The 17,228-nt window shown below is 44.2% G+C and overlaps 1 protein-coding gene across 3 annotated transcripts; it reads left to right on the top strand.

Moving 5' to 3' along the window:
* Window positions 1-2,732: 2,732 nt before the first annotated feature.
* Window positions 2,733-16,977, top strand: tmem200b (transmembrane protein 200B). Of its 3 annotated transcripts, none has more exons than XM_069176299.1 (3): window positions 2,733-3,091; window positions 3,307-3,397; window positions 8,095-16,977. In XM_069176299.1, the coding sequence occupies exon 3, from the start codon at window positions 8,145-8,147 to the stop codon at window positions 9,381-9,383; it is 1,239 nt and encodes a 412-aa protein (XP_069032400.1). In that variant the 5' UTR covers window positions 2,733-3,091; window positions 3,307-3,397; window positions 8,095-8,144; the 3' UTR covers window positions 9,384-16,977. The 3 variants fall into 3 exon arrangements, with proteins under 3 accessions (XP_069032400.1, XP_069032398.1, XP_069032399.1); XM_069176297.1 differs by having other exon boundaries at window positions 3,304-3,397; XM_069176298.1 differs by having other exon boundaries at window positions 3,251-3,397.
* Window positions 16,978-17,228: the final 251 nt, after the last annotated feature.

Raw genomic sequence — 17,228 nt, 5'->3', positions numbered from 1 at the left:
CCACCCAAACCAGCAGAATCAACTTCGTTTATGTGAACAATAACAAACTGACACTCAACACACAGTTTGTATCACAACTGCTTAAATTTGACTGCACGTACTACCTGACAGGACGGGGAACCGTGTCTCTTGGACATATTAGTAAGCAGCACTGTTGCTCTTCAGAGAACTGTTCTAGCACCGTTCCTAGGTAGGTAGGTAGATAATTAATCCCTCAAAAGGAAAGCAAAAACAATTATGAAAAGATATTTCTACTGCCAGCGTTGTATGGTGAGATACATGTAAAAACATCACAATTTCACAGGACATTTGTATCCCTTCATATAAAAACGAATCTAAAAAAAGATTACATTTTTCTTTCTGAACTTGCAACTTTTTCAAATTTCCGCAATTTTATGCAAAAAACGCACTTAAAACTCCCCCGCAAAATCAAACACTTTTGATCACAACAATCACAAAAAAACGTGGCAAAATCCTGGAGGTACTGACTTCCCTCTGTCATGTTATAATAAAAACATCTTGATGACTTCTTTCCTGCAGCATTAATGAACGTGTGCTCCAATCTCCTCCCTCTAACAACACCCAGATACAGCTACACCCACAACTTGAGTCACTGCTGAACCTGTGAAGATCCTCCTTCACCCAGTCATGGTCAGTCTGCATGTAATGAACTTCATGTTCATATAACTGGTTGACTTTGGAGGACTTGTTTTGTACAGTGTGACATCACCTGTCACCCACTAGGTGGTGATAAACAGCCGCGTCTGATTCCTCCAATTCTTTGTTATCAGTTGCATTCATGGATCAATGGATATCTCACCTTAGACATGACACACATATCAATCAGTATGGATGTTAAGAGCTTCATATTCTGGTTGAAATTCATCACATAAGAATTACATTATTTATGTCCTTTTACTGTAACAAAATGACACAAACAGCCCACATCAACAGATGTCTTTTATTATGCAGGAAGGGAGACTGAAGGACTGACAAATGACAAAAATCACAGAAACTGAGAGAACTGATGTAGATTCTTGATTTTGAGTCAAAAGGACGTTTGACTTTCTCACTACAGAGTTTTCACCTGTTGTCAGCGGTGGTTTACTAACTGAAGAGGACATGAAAAGTAGAGGAAAAAAGTGATGCGTAAATAATCCTGTATTCAACTGAATGAGCGAAATCCAGCTCGCTGTCCTCAGAGAGTGGAAAACATTTGCAGTCTGAAACAGCCAACAATTTCAACACTGAGTATATCTCAGGATAACTTTATTTCTTTTCATTTTGTTTTTTTGCTCTTTTGTAAGGTTTTAGCAGCCTGGGAAGACTTAAGCTCAAACATGTAGATTGTTGTGAGCTGACTGCAGGGGAATGTGTGTAATATAGATAACCATATGAGTGCAATGCATGGACCCTGGCTGCATGTAACTGCCCTCCTCTCTCTGCCCAGGTTTCCTGTCAACACTGGACCGTCTGAATAAAGACAAAAAAAAAGACCCACAAAAAATGTTTAATCAACACATAGCTTTTCAAGGAGTCACTTTAAAGGATCTTTTTTTTACTTATACTGAAAATATGACCTTATTTATTATAGAAAAGGAGAACTGTTGACCACCAACAGTGATTACTTGTGAATAGAGGAATGTTGAAACAAGAAGACATGAAATCTTGAACAGCAGAAGAATTCCAGTTCAAGTTAGTAAAAAGCACAAAACATCCATATAAATACTGAGAAAAACTCCGGCATTTGTTTTTTTTCAGCAAAATATACAGAAAGTATGGAAAGCAGAAGTGATAAATATGGAGAAGATAAAATGTGAGCTGAAGAGCAGAAAACTGATTTTTGTTTCTCTCAGTTATAGACATTAATATCTGATCAGACGTTGTGATCGGTTCTGTTTTTTCTTTGGGTGTCCACCTGTGGCTGGACTGTGCATGAAACGCTGAAGGGCTTTTAATTTGAAACAAGGACTTTTAATTTGAAACATACATGACATCAAAGCACTTGGCCGACCAACGGTGGAACTTTTAAACTCGGTCTCAGTCAGTAATTGACTGGAGCTGTATGGAAACAGGCAGCGCAACACGAGGACCTGATGTCGCCGTGAAAACGGAAACCTTGGACACTGCACCCTCAACGATCCCCATGGCGACGCAGTGAAAACAAAGGGACCAACAAACTTTTTTTTTAAACTGCAGCAGCTGAAGAAGCCACATATGTTGCAGAACGCTGACTTTCTGCAGGCTGCACACGTCCACAGAAAAGTATTTATTTATTACTGCAGACTGCTGCTGGACCGAAGATTTACAGTTTAATGTGTGCGTGAAACAGAAAGCACGAAAAAAACAGTTTATTTTTTAGGTAAAACAACCAAATAGCCTAAATTGGCAGGTGATGCATTCAAGTGTTACGGTTCTTTCCCGTCAGTGCAGTTCTGTCTGTGCAGTACTGCTCATACATGTGGTACACGTGCGCAGTGTGACTGTGTGGACGCATACTTACACTCAGGACAATGAGTGTAAACACAAGTGTGCGGTTTGAGACATGTTTACCCGCCAAAATCCCATTAGGACCTTTCTGTTTCCGGTCAGTTCCACTTTCATTGATTGACTGTATATTAAAGACTCAGACCCGCTGTGGTACAGGAACGCTGGCTGTGGTTGACAGTGTGTTTGCAGTTAGTTACTCCTCCATGATGGATATATTTCAGACTTCAGAAACACCGTTAGTGTCACGGTGCTGGTTTGTGGCCCCGTGGATACTTTTATTTTGAAAGGCAGCGCGTGCCGTGAGGCGGGTGGTTAGTGCTCACTTGACGGTGCGGGTCTCCGGCAGCGGCCGCAGGCAGAGCGCAGAGCGGCGGGATGGGCTCTGCTGGCTCCGACAGTCTGCTGAGGAGATGAGCTCTCTGTCCCGGGGAGTCGGCGGCTCCGATCCTCCGTCCTGCTTCATCCCGGTGCTCCGGTGGATCTGCTGGGAGAAGGTCAACAGTTGGGCGGAGTGCAGCCCGGAGACTGTTCATCCCAAATAATCTGGATGTTCTCTGTCCTCAAACTATGAACCAACTGCAACAGGATCTGATAAATACAGGCAAGTTCAGAGAAGTGTTGGGCTGCGAACGTGACTCCGGGACCGGACTCCCGGTGGTCCGGTGGTCCGTCGGTGCTGCAGAGCCGCAGGCTCACATCAACCCGGCTGTTAGAGTAAATTCAGTGTGTGTGTGTGTGTGTCTGCCGTGTGTTGTCGTAGAGGAATGCAGCAGCTCGGTCAGGCTGACACATTCCTGTCTGTAACCTCCACAGCAGACTCAGGATCAGGGGAGATAGTCCGGCACGGCTCGGCTCGGCTCGGCACGGCACGGCACGGCTCGGCGGTCCATGGCTGCCCATTGTTAAGGTAAATATTAAAGGTTTTCTTCCCGGTGATTTGTGAAGCTGCATACTGTTTTCTCCGTGCTGGATTCATTTTCTCCCGTTTGTCTGGGTTTCATAATCTTGTGGGGCTTTTGCATCACAGAAATTAGACATTATTTTTACAGACATGTTTTTCTCCCTCCACACCCTGCGCGGTTATCACTGTCTCCAAATGATCCGCTCCTCACTTGTGGCTTCCCTCCAGACCTGCTTCCTCTGCTGCTGCTGAGCAGGTCTGGGTCTCTACTGCACACCGATGCAGGAGAAAGGAGATAAAAGTGTCTGAGCTCCCTCTGTGCTGTCAGGGATCCGGTGGGTCCGGTGTAACTGTGACATATAACAACCTGGAGTCCTGAGCATCTCTGGATGAGACGTGCTCTCAGTGCAGCGTAGAAACATCACACACTCACCAACACCAACTTGTGTCTGGTGAACACTGAATCAGCTGCTCTCATCACTTCTGCAGTGGACATGTTTGTGTTGCTGCAGTCATAATCCATAAAGGCATACTGTTCGAAGAATGATGCAGTGTTTTTGCACAACTGTTGATCAAGGTGATGTAAACTTCAGCTCAGTTTGTCATTTAAAAAAAAAAACAACGAGAAAATTCTCCACAGTCAAAAAGACCGGTCTGTAAAATATCACATCATTTTAAAAATCTACAGAAGCTTTCCAAAACCAAAGCTGACAAAGGTGGCAGTTCATTAATAATTATTGAAATAATGTTAAAGTTTTTTTCAGTAGTTTTTTTCAGGATTTTAAAAGATCACGAGGAGGATCTCAAATCTAGATTATTCTGTCAAAGTTTTACATCTATTTTTAGACCAGAAAGATATATATAATACAGTTGTGTAAGAAAATAATATTACTTGGAAGTTCATCTGCATATTTGATCTCTTTGTATGCTGCCGGTATTCAAAACCTCACTCTCCTTTTATATCAGATTTGGTCTCCACCAGCTCCTGACAAAACAGTCTTCTGCTCAGGTGACCGTGTTCACCTGTCTGTGATGGTCCAGGTTTCGTACACTCAGTTTATCAGAACGTTTCCACAGAATCTTCATAATAAAACTGGTGGCTGTAAAACTAAAACAACAAGCTAAAAGAGGCTTAAAAGCTCCAGAGGGCACAAGAGCTGCACTATTAGTGTTAATTCTGTGTCACTATGAGCGATTGCTTTCACATATAAGAAAATATATAAATATGTAATAAATAATGATTATCGGCAGCATTAAGATGAAATATTTTTATTATAAAACGTTATTTAACACCGATGCATTAGACTGTTTATTTGGCAGCAGGTAAACGTTAAATCACAGTAATACTTCCCAAACTAAAAGAGGCGGTCTGGTACCAAAGTGTTGGATTGTAAATAGCACTGTGTCAGTTTGGTTTCATCTCAGACTTTAAGAGCTCCACAGTACACCGAGTAGTCAGTGCACGTTTTAGAAGTAAAAAAAAATAATTATTTAGTTGATGACACGTTAACAATAAAGAAAAAACAATAGTTCTTTGTGAAAGCTGGAGAGACGTTCTTCATCTGTCCCAAAGGACCCGAACCAGATCTGAGGAGTCCCTGAGAACCAAATCTGAAGATTCCCTGAGAACCAGATCTAAAAGTCCCAGAGAACCAGATCTAAGAGTACCTGAGAACCAGATCTAAAGGTCCCTGAGAACCAGATCTGAGGAGTCCCTGAGAACCAGATCAGAGGAGTCCCTGAGAACCAGATCGGAGGAGTCCCTGAGAACCAGATCTGAAGAGTCCCTTTAGACTGGGGACTCTGGTCCCTGAGAACCAGATCTGAGGAGTCCCTGAGAACCAGATCTGAAGAGTCACTGAGAACCAGATCTAACAGTCCCTGAGAACCACATCTAAGAGTCCCTGAGAACCAGATCTGAGAAGTCCCTGAGAACCAGATCTGAAGAGTCCTTTCAGACTGGAGACTCTGGTCCCTGAATACCAGATCTGAGGAGTCCCTGAGAACCAGATCTGAAGAGTCCGTTCAGACTGTGGATTCTGGTCTCTGAGAACCAGATCTGTGGGGTCCCTTAGAACCAGATCTAAGGGTCCCTGAAAACCAGATCTAAGTGTCCCTGAGAACCAAATCTGAAGAGTCCCTGAGGACCTAAATCTGAAGAGCCCTTTCAGACTGGGGACTCTGGTCCCTGATAACCAGATTTGAGGAGTCCCTGAGAACCAGATCTAAGAGTCCCTAACAACCAGATCTAACAGTACCTGAGAACCAGATCGAACAGTCCCTGACAACCAGATCTGAAGAATCACTGAGAACCAGATCTGAGAAGTCCCTGACAACCAGATCTGAAGAATCACTGAAAACCAGATCTGAGAAGTCCCTGAGAGCCAGATTTAAGAGTCCCTGAGAACCAGATCTAAAAGTCCTTGGAAGCCACAATTAAGAGTTCCTGAGAACCAAATCTGAAGAGTCCCTGAGAACCAGATCTGAAGAGTCCCTGAGAACCAGATCTGAGAAGTCCCTGAGAGCCAGATCTAAGAGTCCCTGGAAGCCACAATTAAGAGTTCCTGAGAACCAAATCTGAAGAGTACCTGAGAACCAGATCTAAAAGTCCCAGAGAACCTGATCTAAGAGTATCTCAAAACCAGATCTAAGAGTAACTGAAAACCAGATCTGAGAGTCCCTGAGAACCAGATCTAAGAGTCTCTTAGAACCAGATCTGAAGAGTCACTGAGAACCTGATCTGAAGAGTAGAGAACATTCAACACCGTGGACCGTACTGTAGTCAGAGTAGAGAACATTTAACACCGTGGACCGTACTGTAGTCAGAGTAGAGAACATTCAACACCGTGGGCCGTACTGTAGTCAGAGTGTCCAATCTGTTTTTTCCATCTCAGCCCTCCGTGTTTACGACCATGTGGGAACTCAGGAAGAACAGCACATGTGTTGAGTGTTTCTCCACTGTTGTTTGTACCTTGTTGGGTTTACGAGCTCCCCACAGATGGGGATGGGAGGAGCTTGTCTCTAATTATTTTCAGCAGTGATTAACAATGAGAGAGAACAGTGTGTGGTTAAAAACTCTGACTAATGGCGACCTCAGTGAGTAAAAGCAGAGCTGAATGTTTGTGGTGTGTACTGAGGACAGATGAAACACAGCTCAGAGGAAGGGTTCGGTCGTATCTCCTGCAGACTGCTGCTCTGGAGCAGATGTCTGTCTGTTGCAGAGGTTTCAGCCCTGCAGTTATACATGCCTCCTTCAGACTTCAGCTGCACGTTGGTGCTGCTGAGGTACAACATGCAGATGAGGAGCGCTGCGATGTGGTGCAGAGTGGACAACATCCAGTCATCTGCTTCCTCTTAGTGACGCTGGACACTTTTATATTGTGTGATGAAGCAGTGAAAGCCCCTGCCCTCCATCACGTCTCTCTCCGTCTTCACCATGACTACTGCAGGTATCTCATGCTGGATGAAGCTGTCGTGATGTTCAGCTCATGTTCAATCAGTGGATTCACTTCTGTCAGCTGGACTGTAAACACCCTCACTGGAAACTTTGACCTTGAACAGGATGATGCTTATGGTGTCATGATGTCGGAAACACTGATGTTGTTCCTTGTTACAGAAATAATAAATGACATGTTACTTTTACTCATGAAAAAATAATCCCATTTCTTAACTAATTGCTCCACAGCTGAGGGTTCTTTTTTCTTTATTCCTCCAGAAACTAGTGCTGCAGACCTCACATGTAGACAGTGAGGCTGCTGCTGTGGAACGCTTCATGGTCTACATTATTCTGGGCTTCAGTTTTAGTGCTGCAGTCTGTGTACAGGGAGGTGAGGAAGGTGGTGTGTATCGCTGTCTGCCTCAGTCTGATGTTTCCGCTAACGGGACCTGGTCAGAAAGTCTTATTAAGTCTTATTAAACGTGTTCATCGCCAACTTACTGATGAAATTTAAATAGAAATAGCCTGCCATGATGAGAATAAAATCACTCAGGAGATGAATCAGGCACATCACTTTGTTCGCATTTTTTCAGGTTAGAAGTTGAAAAAGAGTAAGTAGGTAAAGTTTATTTGTATAACACTTTTCACAGATACAAAGTCACGAAGTGAATAAGAACAAAAACGGCCGCATGTTTTTGAACAGTTAAAATCACAATTAAAATCACAACGACAGTAAAAATCACAAAACAACAAACACTGGCAGACACTAGTGGAGATAATCCAGTAAAATGACAAGAAGAATCTCTATAGACAGGCTAACCAAAAGCATGTCTGAATAAAAAGGTTTTTAACAGTGTTTTAAAAATATGTCAGGAGTCGACAGAGAAGCTGACTGATGTGTTGTGACCCAGTAGATACAGACTCACAGAGTGCCCTCCCAATTCATAGACTGAAATTTGAATTACCAGTCATACAGATATAATATATATATATATATATATATATATATATATACAGTATATTTTAGGGCTCAATACCTCAGTTTTATTACTGTGACAACACTGTTTATATCATAATAATAATTAAATATCTCCCATCCTCATATTTATGCTCTTTGCAGTGAAAGCTTTGGTTCTGCCTCGTTGTGTTTTGATGCCTACAGGAGCATAAACATCAGTAAACATGTGCACTATGTGTTAGTATGAATGGATGAAACACACAGAGACTGTCAGCTCCATTAACCTTTGACCTCTCCTCCCTCCCTCAGTCCTCTGATCGGGTGTGACCAGGAGCCAACGCTCTGGACCGAACTGTGCAATGAAGACCCAGAAGTCCAAAGAAGTTACATCAACGTCACCCTCCAGCCGACGCAAGTCTCGTTTCACCTTGAGAGGCAGGAAAAAGAAGGACGGGGTGATCCAAGGCAAGCTCCGCATCCGCTCCATGCCGGGAGCCTTCCTGGTGCTGGGAGTGGTGGTGGTGGTCGTTGGCACCGCTCTGGCGGTGGCGGGTTATTGGCCCTACCGCTTATCAAGATCCTCCCTCCTGGGAGCTGCAGAGGGGGAGAACATCTCTGAGTCGCAGCCCTCCGGCTGGAGTCTGGGCACCAAGGGCCTCCTGTCCACCGCCAGCCTCATCCACAGCGAGAGGATGAAGCTGCTGGGGCCTGTCATCATGGGGGTGGGACTCTTCATCCTCATATGTGCCAACACCGTCTTGTATGAGAACAGGGACAGAGAGACTCAGATGCTGCTGGCTCAGATGCGCAGCGTGATCTGCTCTGTGTCTGCGGCCGTGCCCTCCGCCGACCTGAAAGAAATAGCAGCAACCAACTCGATGGCCAAACACTACCAGTGGGTGAGCAGTCTGCCGGCCGCCCACCTCAACATCCTCTGTCTGCAGCCGCTGGCCAGCTCCGAGCCGCTGCTGCAGACCAGACCCGCCGTGCAGCAGGAGGACGGCGTGGAGGGGATCTACCAGCAGGCTGTTCTCCACCACCAGGAGACCGAGCCTCCACCCTCCCTCCACTCCTCCCAATCCAACTCATGTAACTCCAGTCAGACGGACATTAACACACAGGCGGGAGCTGAACAGGAGGACAGAACCTGCTTCAGTCCGCGGGCCGCTCCGCTCGTCAAGCTCAACGTCTGCCTGATGTCTGCCAGCTCCATGTCCACCCTGGGGGGGGAGGAGGTGGATGTCCCAGCTGCCCAGCCGCGGCGCTGCCAGAGTATGAGCCACAGGACTAACCCTTACACGGCCCGACCCGGTGGGCATCTGGAGGAACGCCTCACATCCACAGAGGAGGGTCCGATTCATCAGCTGCTGTGCACGAGGAGAGAAGTCGCTTCCCAGGTGTGTGTGAACATCCCCGGGCAGGTGGCTGACGGTGTGGAAGAGCCGACTCACTGCAGCTGGCCCCGGCTGGACCTGAGCGGCGGGAGACGGTACCTGAAACTGGAGAACAAAGAGGACTCCGTGGACAAACTGCTGGAGCAGCTGGAGCAGCAGTGTTCTCACTGGGATCAGAGCTTTGGCTCCGGACCGTTCCAGTGACGGCTGCTCGGGTTTCACGGTAAACGGGATACAAACACCCTCATGACCCAGGAGTGAGATTTCCCTGGATCCTAAAACAGCACTTTGTTTTCGGTTTTACGTTCCATGTGGGCCAAAGAGAAACCGAGCCCAGGACCATTTGGAGTACAGTACTACTCAAACAGATCTTCCAAAACTCCCTCAGCCTCCACAGGAACACTGAGGTCTGTTTATAGAATTTAAGAAGAACAATATCCATCCTTTACACTGTCACTGCTGAGCAGAGCGCATTGACAGCCTGTTTACTTCTGCATTTTGGGTTGGCAGCAGTGCGAGAAATCAACTTGTATCTTTGGCAAAATGAGGCTGCTTGTATCCAGGACATGCATCCGTGCACAGTCCAGTGGAGGAGAGGCAGACGGCTGCAGGAGGAAGAGATGAGTTTCACTGTGCAATCAATTCTGAACCAAACTACCTGGACTCCTGAGCCCGTAAAGTGCTGACAGCTCCTGACAAATGCAACGAGTATATAAACCCGGGACGTGTTCCTGAGCTGAGGTCCCACACTCCAAATGCAATGCATGGCAGTAATGTACAGTATGTTGCATCTTCACACCGGGGCAGAGTGATGTCATTGTTGGCTTTATACGTGCGTGAAGTCGTGATAGTTCGTGGGTCATTCTGGTTTACAACGTGGATCTTATTTTCTTAAATATGGCCACTATTTTTACATAATCAGTTCCATACACATTGTACCTGTCTGTCTGTCTGTCTATCTGCACCCCCAGCACACAGGATGCACAACAACACATGGCCAATAAAGCTTCCCTCCATGTGTTAGCCTGTGTTCCAGCTGTTCATTACTTTAGTATATGACAGTAACCACATCTTAGTTTTGTTTTGCTGTAAGGACACCATCGTACTTTATGTCCACCCCCGTTTCCAAAAAAGTTGGGATGCTGTGTAAAATATAAATAAAAAGAGAATGCAATGATTTGCAAATCACATAAACCCATATTTAAATGCAAATAGACAAAAGACAACATATAAAATGTTGAAATTGAGAACTATATATATTTAAAAATACATGTTTATTTTCAATTTGATGGCAGCAACACGTCTTCAAAAAGTTGGTCTGGAAAAGTCGTGTAAAGATTTAAAAAAAAAAACAAGTCATTGAAGATGGACTGAGGTGAAGTGGAAAACTGTCCTGTGATCTGATGAATCAAAATTTGAGATTCTTTTTGGAAATCATGGACGCTGTATCCTCCACGTTAAAGAGGAGAGGGACCATCCAGCTTGTTATCAGCGCTCAGTTCAAAAGCCAGCATCTGTGATGGTACAGGGATCCATTAGTGCACATGGCATGGGTAGCTTGAACATCTGGAAGGAACCATTAATGCTGAATGAGATATTCAGGTTTTGGAGCAACATATGCTGCCATCCAGACAACGTCTCTTTCAGGGAAGGTCTTGTTTATTTCAGCAGAACGACGTCCAACCACATTCTGCACGTATTCCAACAGCATGTCTCCGTAGTAGTAGAGTCCGCTGATAAACTGGCCTCCTGCAGTCCAGACCTGTCAATCATTGAAAACATCTGGAGCATCAGGACATGAAAAATACAATGAAGGAGAACCTGAACTGTTGAGCAGCTGAAATCCTATGTCAGGCAAGAATGGGACCACATTTCACTTTCAAAACTCCAGAAACTGGTCTCCTCAGTTCCCAAATGTTTACAGTGTTGTAAAAAAAAGAAGTGATGCAACACAGTGGCTAACATGATCCTGTCACAACTTTGTAGAGATGTGTTGCTGCCATCAAATTCCAAATTTCTTAGTTTCAACATTTGATATGTTGTCTTTGGTCTATTTGCAATAAAATAAGGATTTATGGGATTTGCAAGTCATTGTATTCCTATTTTATTTACATTTTACACAGCATTCCAACTTTTTGGGAAACAGGGTTGTACCTTTGAGGATAAAAACAAAAACATCTGATGTGAATCATGAGTGAGTGAATAAAACGTCACCTGGATCCGTCCTGGATGAGCTTCAGTCTGTCGTCACGGTGACAGCAGTTTCAGCTCTTTGGTAATTTCTGTTTTTTTATGGTGGTGTTAATCTTTGACATTTTGTGAAAAATAATTTCCTGCCTTACAGTTGCATAAAAGAGAAGATAGTGAAGAAAATCTGACACTTGAAGAGGACAAATTATGCTTTTCCATATTTTCTGTCATACAGTATATTTATAATCTCACAGTGTTGAATATTTATATTAAATGTGGCCAAAGTCTCAAACAGCGAGGTAGATGTATGTAAATTTAATTTGTTTTGGAGAAGATGTGAGGTTTCAGACGGCTCTGAACACTTGGTTCAGATTGGTTGTGTGGTCATCTGCTCCGGGCCCAGCGGGCTCCAGGACAGGGACCCGCCCATCCACCTGCTCACGCTGCCTCTGAAGTTGTTGGATCAGGACTCACATCCCTGCTGCCCCTCGCAGGCTTCTGGAAGTCAGCCAATCAGAAGAAAGTGGGCTTTCAGGGAGGGGGCTTAAAGAGACAGGAGCGAAATCAGTTGGTTTCAGAGGATCAGCTGAGGAGCTGCATGAAGGGCCAGAATAAGATCAACAAAGAGGGTTTTAACTGAGAATTTAAAGACACTTCGTTAAAGCAGAGTCCCAGAAAATAAATGGAAATGAGCATAAAAGGTCCTCTTTAAGGAAATGACACATGATGTGTTGACTGAAATCTACTATCACACCTGGGTGTTGGTGGCTCTGATGAAGCAGTTCATCTCTACATCAGAGTGTGTTCAGCTTCTTTCTGTCTGTCCAGCCTGCATTTCCTCTGAAGTTCATGGAAAGCTCATGAAAAAGGAGTTTTACTATGTTAAATATGCACTTAACATCATTGTTCATCATTTCATTCAGCCGGGCTGCTTTTTGTTCTCTGTCAGTGCTTCCAAACAAGTTTGATTGAAGTCTTCCTATTTAATAAGCAGCACATTAGTTTTAAATAAATGCTTTATGACACACTGAAATGTAGGTGCAGCAGATGTATGTTTATTGACACATGTAAACAGGCTTCTGTATACACCACTTTAATCATTTATAATATACTGATATCTGCTTACAGCTGGATTATAGTGTGTTATAAAGGATTAATTAAATGATTGTATCAGTCTCATAAGTTATTGCTACCAGTTAGTTCATAGTGAACCTGTCTGATGTTCTTGTGATTAGTTTGAAGTTGATAAAGAGGTCCTGATAGGGAAGGAGAGTTTGTGTGATCACCCTGTAATGAATGCAGGACTGCCTCCTCCGGCTGGTCTCCTGTTGACTGTCTCCTCTCAGTATGCACCCAGAATTTATGAGGAGGGTCACCCCCCCCCCCCCACCCTCCCTTAATCAATATAGAAAATGGATTGTGCAAACGAGGCGACCCTGCAGCTCCACAAAGATTTAGTGAGCTGATCTGCAGTTCTGCGTACAGCTGGGTGTGTGTCAGAGAGGAAGAAAAACATGAATCACAGTCATGTGCAGATGTGCAGAGGGCGACCGCTCCTCGCTCCGTGTTTGAATCCCCTCTCCGGTTTCCTTTCTGTGTGTGCTGCCTGTTCTGTATGCCATGTGTGACTCTTTGTGTTTAAATGTATACCAAGCAATATGAACCGGCTGACAGAACAATCACTGGCTGTGTCTTGCCGAACAAATTAAACTACATTGCCCTGCCTGTGTTGCAAATGTAAGGCAAAGCAAAAGCCACTCTGTGTGCCGTCGTCTCATTTATTGAAGCCGCCAAGGTAACGGTTCCTGGTCGTGTATGTATGCAGCGTATAATCATCTCTGCACTGACAACCCCATCCCTCACCCCCAAGGAGACTCTGCATTTCACCCAGCCTGAACCCATGCAGCAGGACCTGGACCTGAGAGGCCCACATTTACTTCACCTCCTGATGAATGGAAATGTGACACAGGGAATGTTTTCCTCTGCGGCCCCTCAGGACCGGCTGGATGTTTTGGATCCCGAGTGGGATCAGGGTAGAGCAGCGGGGGGAATTCCCTGGTTACAATTATCCTCAGCAGAGTGCCTGCACACCCTCCGTTTTTCACTGCTTATGAGATTTTATGGTTCCTTCAGAGGAGGTATGTAGTCTCCCATAATCTTTTCTCATTTAATTGGTCGTTTACAAGATAGCTTCTGGGTTTGTAACAGCTCATAAAGCTGACGGGCCGGACCTCCTGTCCTCTGCGACGGAGCAGGAAGGCAGAGGACCACGTCACTGTTGGAGGGCACCGAGATGCAGACGTGACAAATCAGGGATGATCATTTTCAGCCTCATCGGCTGCTGTTCCCGTCTGCTCAGCTGCTGTCAGATTTTGACCACACTGCCAACCAAAACAGCAAAATCAGGGGAGACAGGTTTCGGTTGATTCAACAGTCCAGTCAGAATCATTAGTGCTTAACTGTAGCTGTACATTAGCTAATGAACATCAGTATCTGGCAAACACTGATTAGTGCAACAGAAGCATCTGCACAGTAGGTAAGAGCAGGATGATTATTACCTCTGTTTTTACAAAAGTACCTGTAAATCACATGCTGACACATTACTAAAGCACACCTATGTGTTTCACAGTGTGTGTTTGACTGTGTTTTTCTCATCGTCTTCGGTGACCCATTTAAATCCTCATTGTGTGCCAATATTGGAGTTTCAAACTATTCACCACCGTGAGAACAGCTGCACCTCCTCCTGCAGTGAAAGCCATTGCTGCATGGTGAATCATCAGGACTGATCTGGTGATGCTTCATGAGCTAACTTTGGTTGTTTGAGTGCAGTCAGAGGATTTCTTTGCTCATTCAGGATGTTGGAAGTTATCATGAATAACAAGGCAGTGAGCAGAGTATCCATTAACAATACACTGAACTTATAATTCGCTCTCATGTGATCTGAGCTCTTTCACTCTATGCATTTATATGCCACCATTGAATCTCATTATCTTTAAGCCTTCTTTCTCCTGAAGGTTGTCTACTGTTTGTTGCCTCTCTGTTCTGTGGTCTGTGATCATACTGTTTACTGTGTTGAATCTCTTTGCTGTTCTCTTCCTCCTCCCCCATTGACAACATTCCCTCCATGATGTTTTACAATGGATGCAAGGACATACAGAACTGTCGACTAGTATCAGTTTTAAAAGTGGGTTTGTTGAACATATAGAAGTCATTAACTTCTAATTTTTAATTAGAAATAGATACAAAGAAATGACCTCAATTTTTTTTTAAGTTGAACAAATGCACAACAATTCTTCAGTCTGGCAGTTCTGCCATGAAGAACTGAATGTAGCCCTCATTACAACAGCAACATGGGAGGTTAAATTAAACTTGCATTAAAGTTGATATTAACCTCTATCAGGTTTGCATTATTATGAAAAGGAAGAACCATGACTTCACTTGTTAAAGACGTGCTAAAGCTTCCTTGTACAGTCAAACACCATCAACACAGTCATTCAAATCTTCCTCCCCATCTTGCTACTTTGTGAGCACAATAAAATGAGTCAGCTGTGGATCGACATGAATAGATTCTGGAGGATAAAAAGCTCGTCTGTCTGTAGTCTTCAATGCTTCTCTGCTCTGTAACATGCATTATGATAGATTCATTAAGTGAGCTCCAAGGGACATCAAATGCATTGCTGGAGGGTGAAGGGATGAGACATCATGCAAATGAATACAGTGTAATTAATGTATGAGAGGGATGAATGTGGCTTCAAGCTGGTTTCACTCCCTCAGGCCTGAATGAGGGCAAAGAGATTATAGAGGACTCTGACTCCTCACATCTTTACTTACTGTAGATATAATCATACATGATGTTCAAAGGACTCAAAGTCAAAGGACTTATTGTTAAAATGTTATATTTTATCTCATATTTATACGTCTACAGAAAGTATAGTGATCCCACAATTTAAACCTCTCAATTAAATATACATCACAAAACCAGCAATTGCAGTAATCTTTATGTTGCACTGCAAAATTGTCAAATGTTTTCCATGAATAGTTGTTGTTTAAAGAGGGATATTGAAGAAAAATTAGCTGAGGGGTCCAAACATCTTAAATGAGACTGTAAGCCACCAGCAGAGGGAGCTGTGATAGAGAACGTCATGGCAACCAATGTCTGCGTTGTCAAATCCACTTTTCACGGATTTAGGGAGGCCAAGAAGCTAATGGGTGCAAACGAGCAGCCTGAAGGACATATTTACATCGAAAAATGAAAATGCCCGAACTAAGAAATACCTCATGCTTGTCATTGATGGAGATAGATTGATACACTTGACAGAAGATAAATTGGTCGGACAGATAACTTATCTCAATGCTGCATTGAATGGAGACTCCTCTCGTTGTCCTTTTTCTTAAAAATCTCTTTGAGTGCATTAATACTGACAGCTGGATGAAAACTTGGGAAATATATAACTGAAAAGCCATCTTATAAATGTAAAGAATTGGCAGTTTGCAAGGATTTTCAGCTTCAGCAACACCCAGTTTTCCTGTCCACTGACCTCTGAAGAGAAACCGCTGAGAAAGGCGTCACTTCAAAGCACTGATAAAGTCTGTTTTTCGGAACCAAGCACGATTACCCGCTATTTAAATTGAGCCATGTTTGCGAGCTAGTTCAGGCAGTCAACTCGAGCTGCTCTGCTGTGCATCATGTGACGTGCCTCATCCTCCATAATCATCCGTCACACAACCTCCCAGTTTGGCAGTCTATTGAAGCTGGTAAGATTTCTGCCCAGCGTCAGTGCTGCTGCACGTACGTTCAGCGCGTCAGCCATCATTGCTCGTGCGACTATCATCTCGCCGGCAGCCTCTGTTGGCCACTTTGTTTATTGACGTCTCCAGGAGCCCGTTTCTTCTCCGAAATCCAAGTCCAGTCCACCGATGTACGCTATGAAAAATCCACCCTGCAGCCGGCGGGCCGCAGAACCGCATCCTGGAAGAGGTCTGCGTCTGCAGCAAACCCGTTCCATCAGGTCTGAACCACAAGGAGCTCTTTGATTGCCTCCTGTCCAACCAAAACACAGATGCCCAATGGCTAAATCCCAGCACCAGCAATTTAAACAGCACTGCAGTCAAAGCTAAAGGCAAAGCTGCGGCCAAGGATCGAACCGCTTCTCCAACAACTCCTCCGAGGCCTGAGTAGAACATTTCCTCAAAAAGACCAAGGAAACCAGATGTCTGCTCTCTGCTCAAGCATCCATCCCATCCTCACTCCAACTTCTTCCTCAGCAACCTTCGAGCCGGTTCATGCTGCGCCGCTTCCTACTGCCATCACACCCCACAGGACTCTGGGAAATGCAGTTCCAGCTGCTGCCATTTCTGATTCTTTCAGGAAACACATTTCGGCAGGTATTTTGTTGCTTAGCTGGTCATCCGACGCCATGTCCAGCGTTGCAAAAAGGAAATCCTGAGCGTCCAAAAGCTCATCGGCTCCTGCAACTCTAAATGTGCAAATAAATCGTATTATCTGCTTTTCGGCCTAATTTCTGTTGTGTGAGATGAGCGTGGTCGAGGAACACCCCACATCATACTTTGTACCTGTACCTGTAATGTACCTATAATGCTGCTGTAGCGAAAGCATTTCCCCTTGTGGGATTAATAAAGTAACTATCTATCTATCTATCTATCTTAACGTACCCGCCCTGTTGAACTGTGCAAAATGTCTTATTTAAACTTTATTATCACAAACAAATTTAAACAGGGAATATACAAAGATAAACAATGAAGGAGAGGCTATGGCTCAATCTAAAACAGTATTGTGAAGTGAGGAATTATTGGTAAATAAACCTTAAATTTCAGTTTAACATTTAAAGTTGAGGAGTT

The sequence above is a fragment of the Embiotoca jacksoni genome, unplaced genomic scaffold, assembly GCF_022577435.1.
Source record: "Embiotoca jacksoni isolate LCO1_2020_lvr unplaced genomic scaffold, fEmbJac1.0.p SCAF_7, whole genome shotgun sequence".
NCBI classification, from domain to species: domain Eukaryota; kingdom Metazoa; phylum Chordata; class Actinopteri; family Embiotocidae; genus Embiotoca; species Embiotoca jacksoni.
Note: the sequence above shows the minus strand (reverse complement) of the source record. Positions and strands in the feature narration are given on the sequence as shown.

Excerpts from the sequence above, each read along its gene's own strand:
- tmem200b (XM_069176299.1), top strand. The coding sequence starts at position 8,145 with ATGAAGACCCAGAAGTCCAAAGAAGTTACATCAACGTCACCCTCCAGC.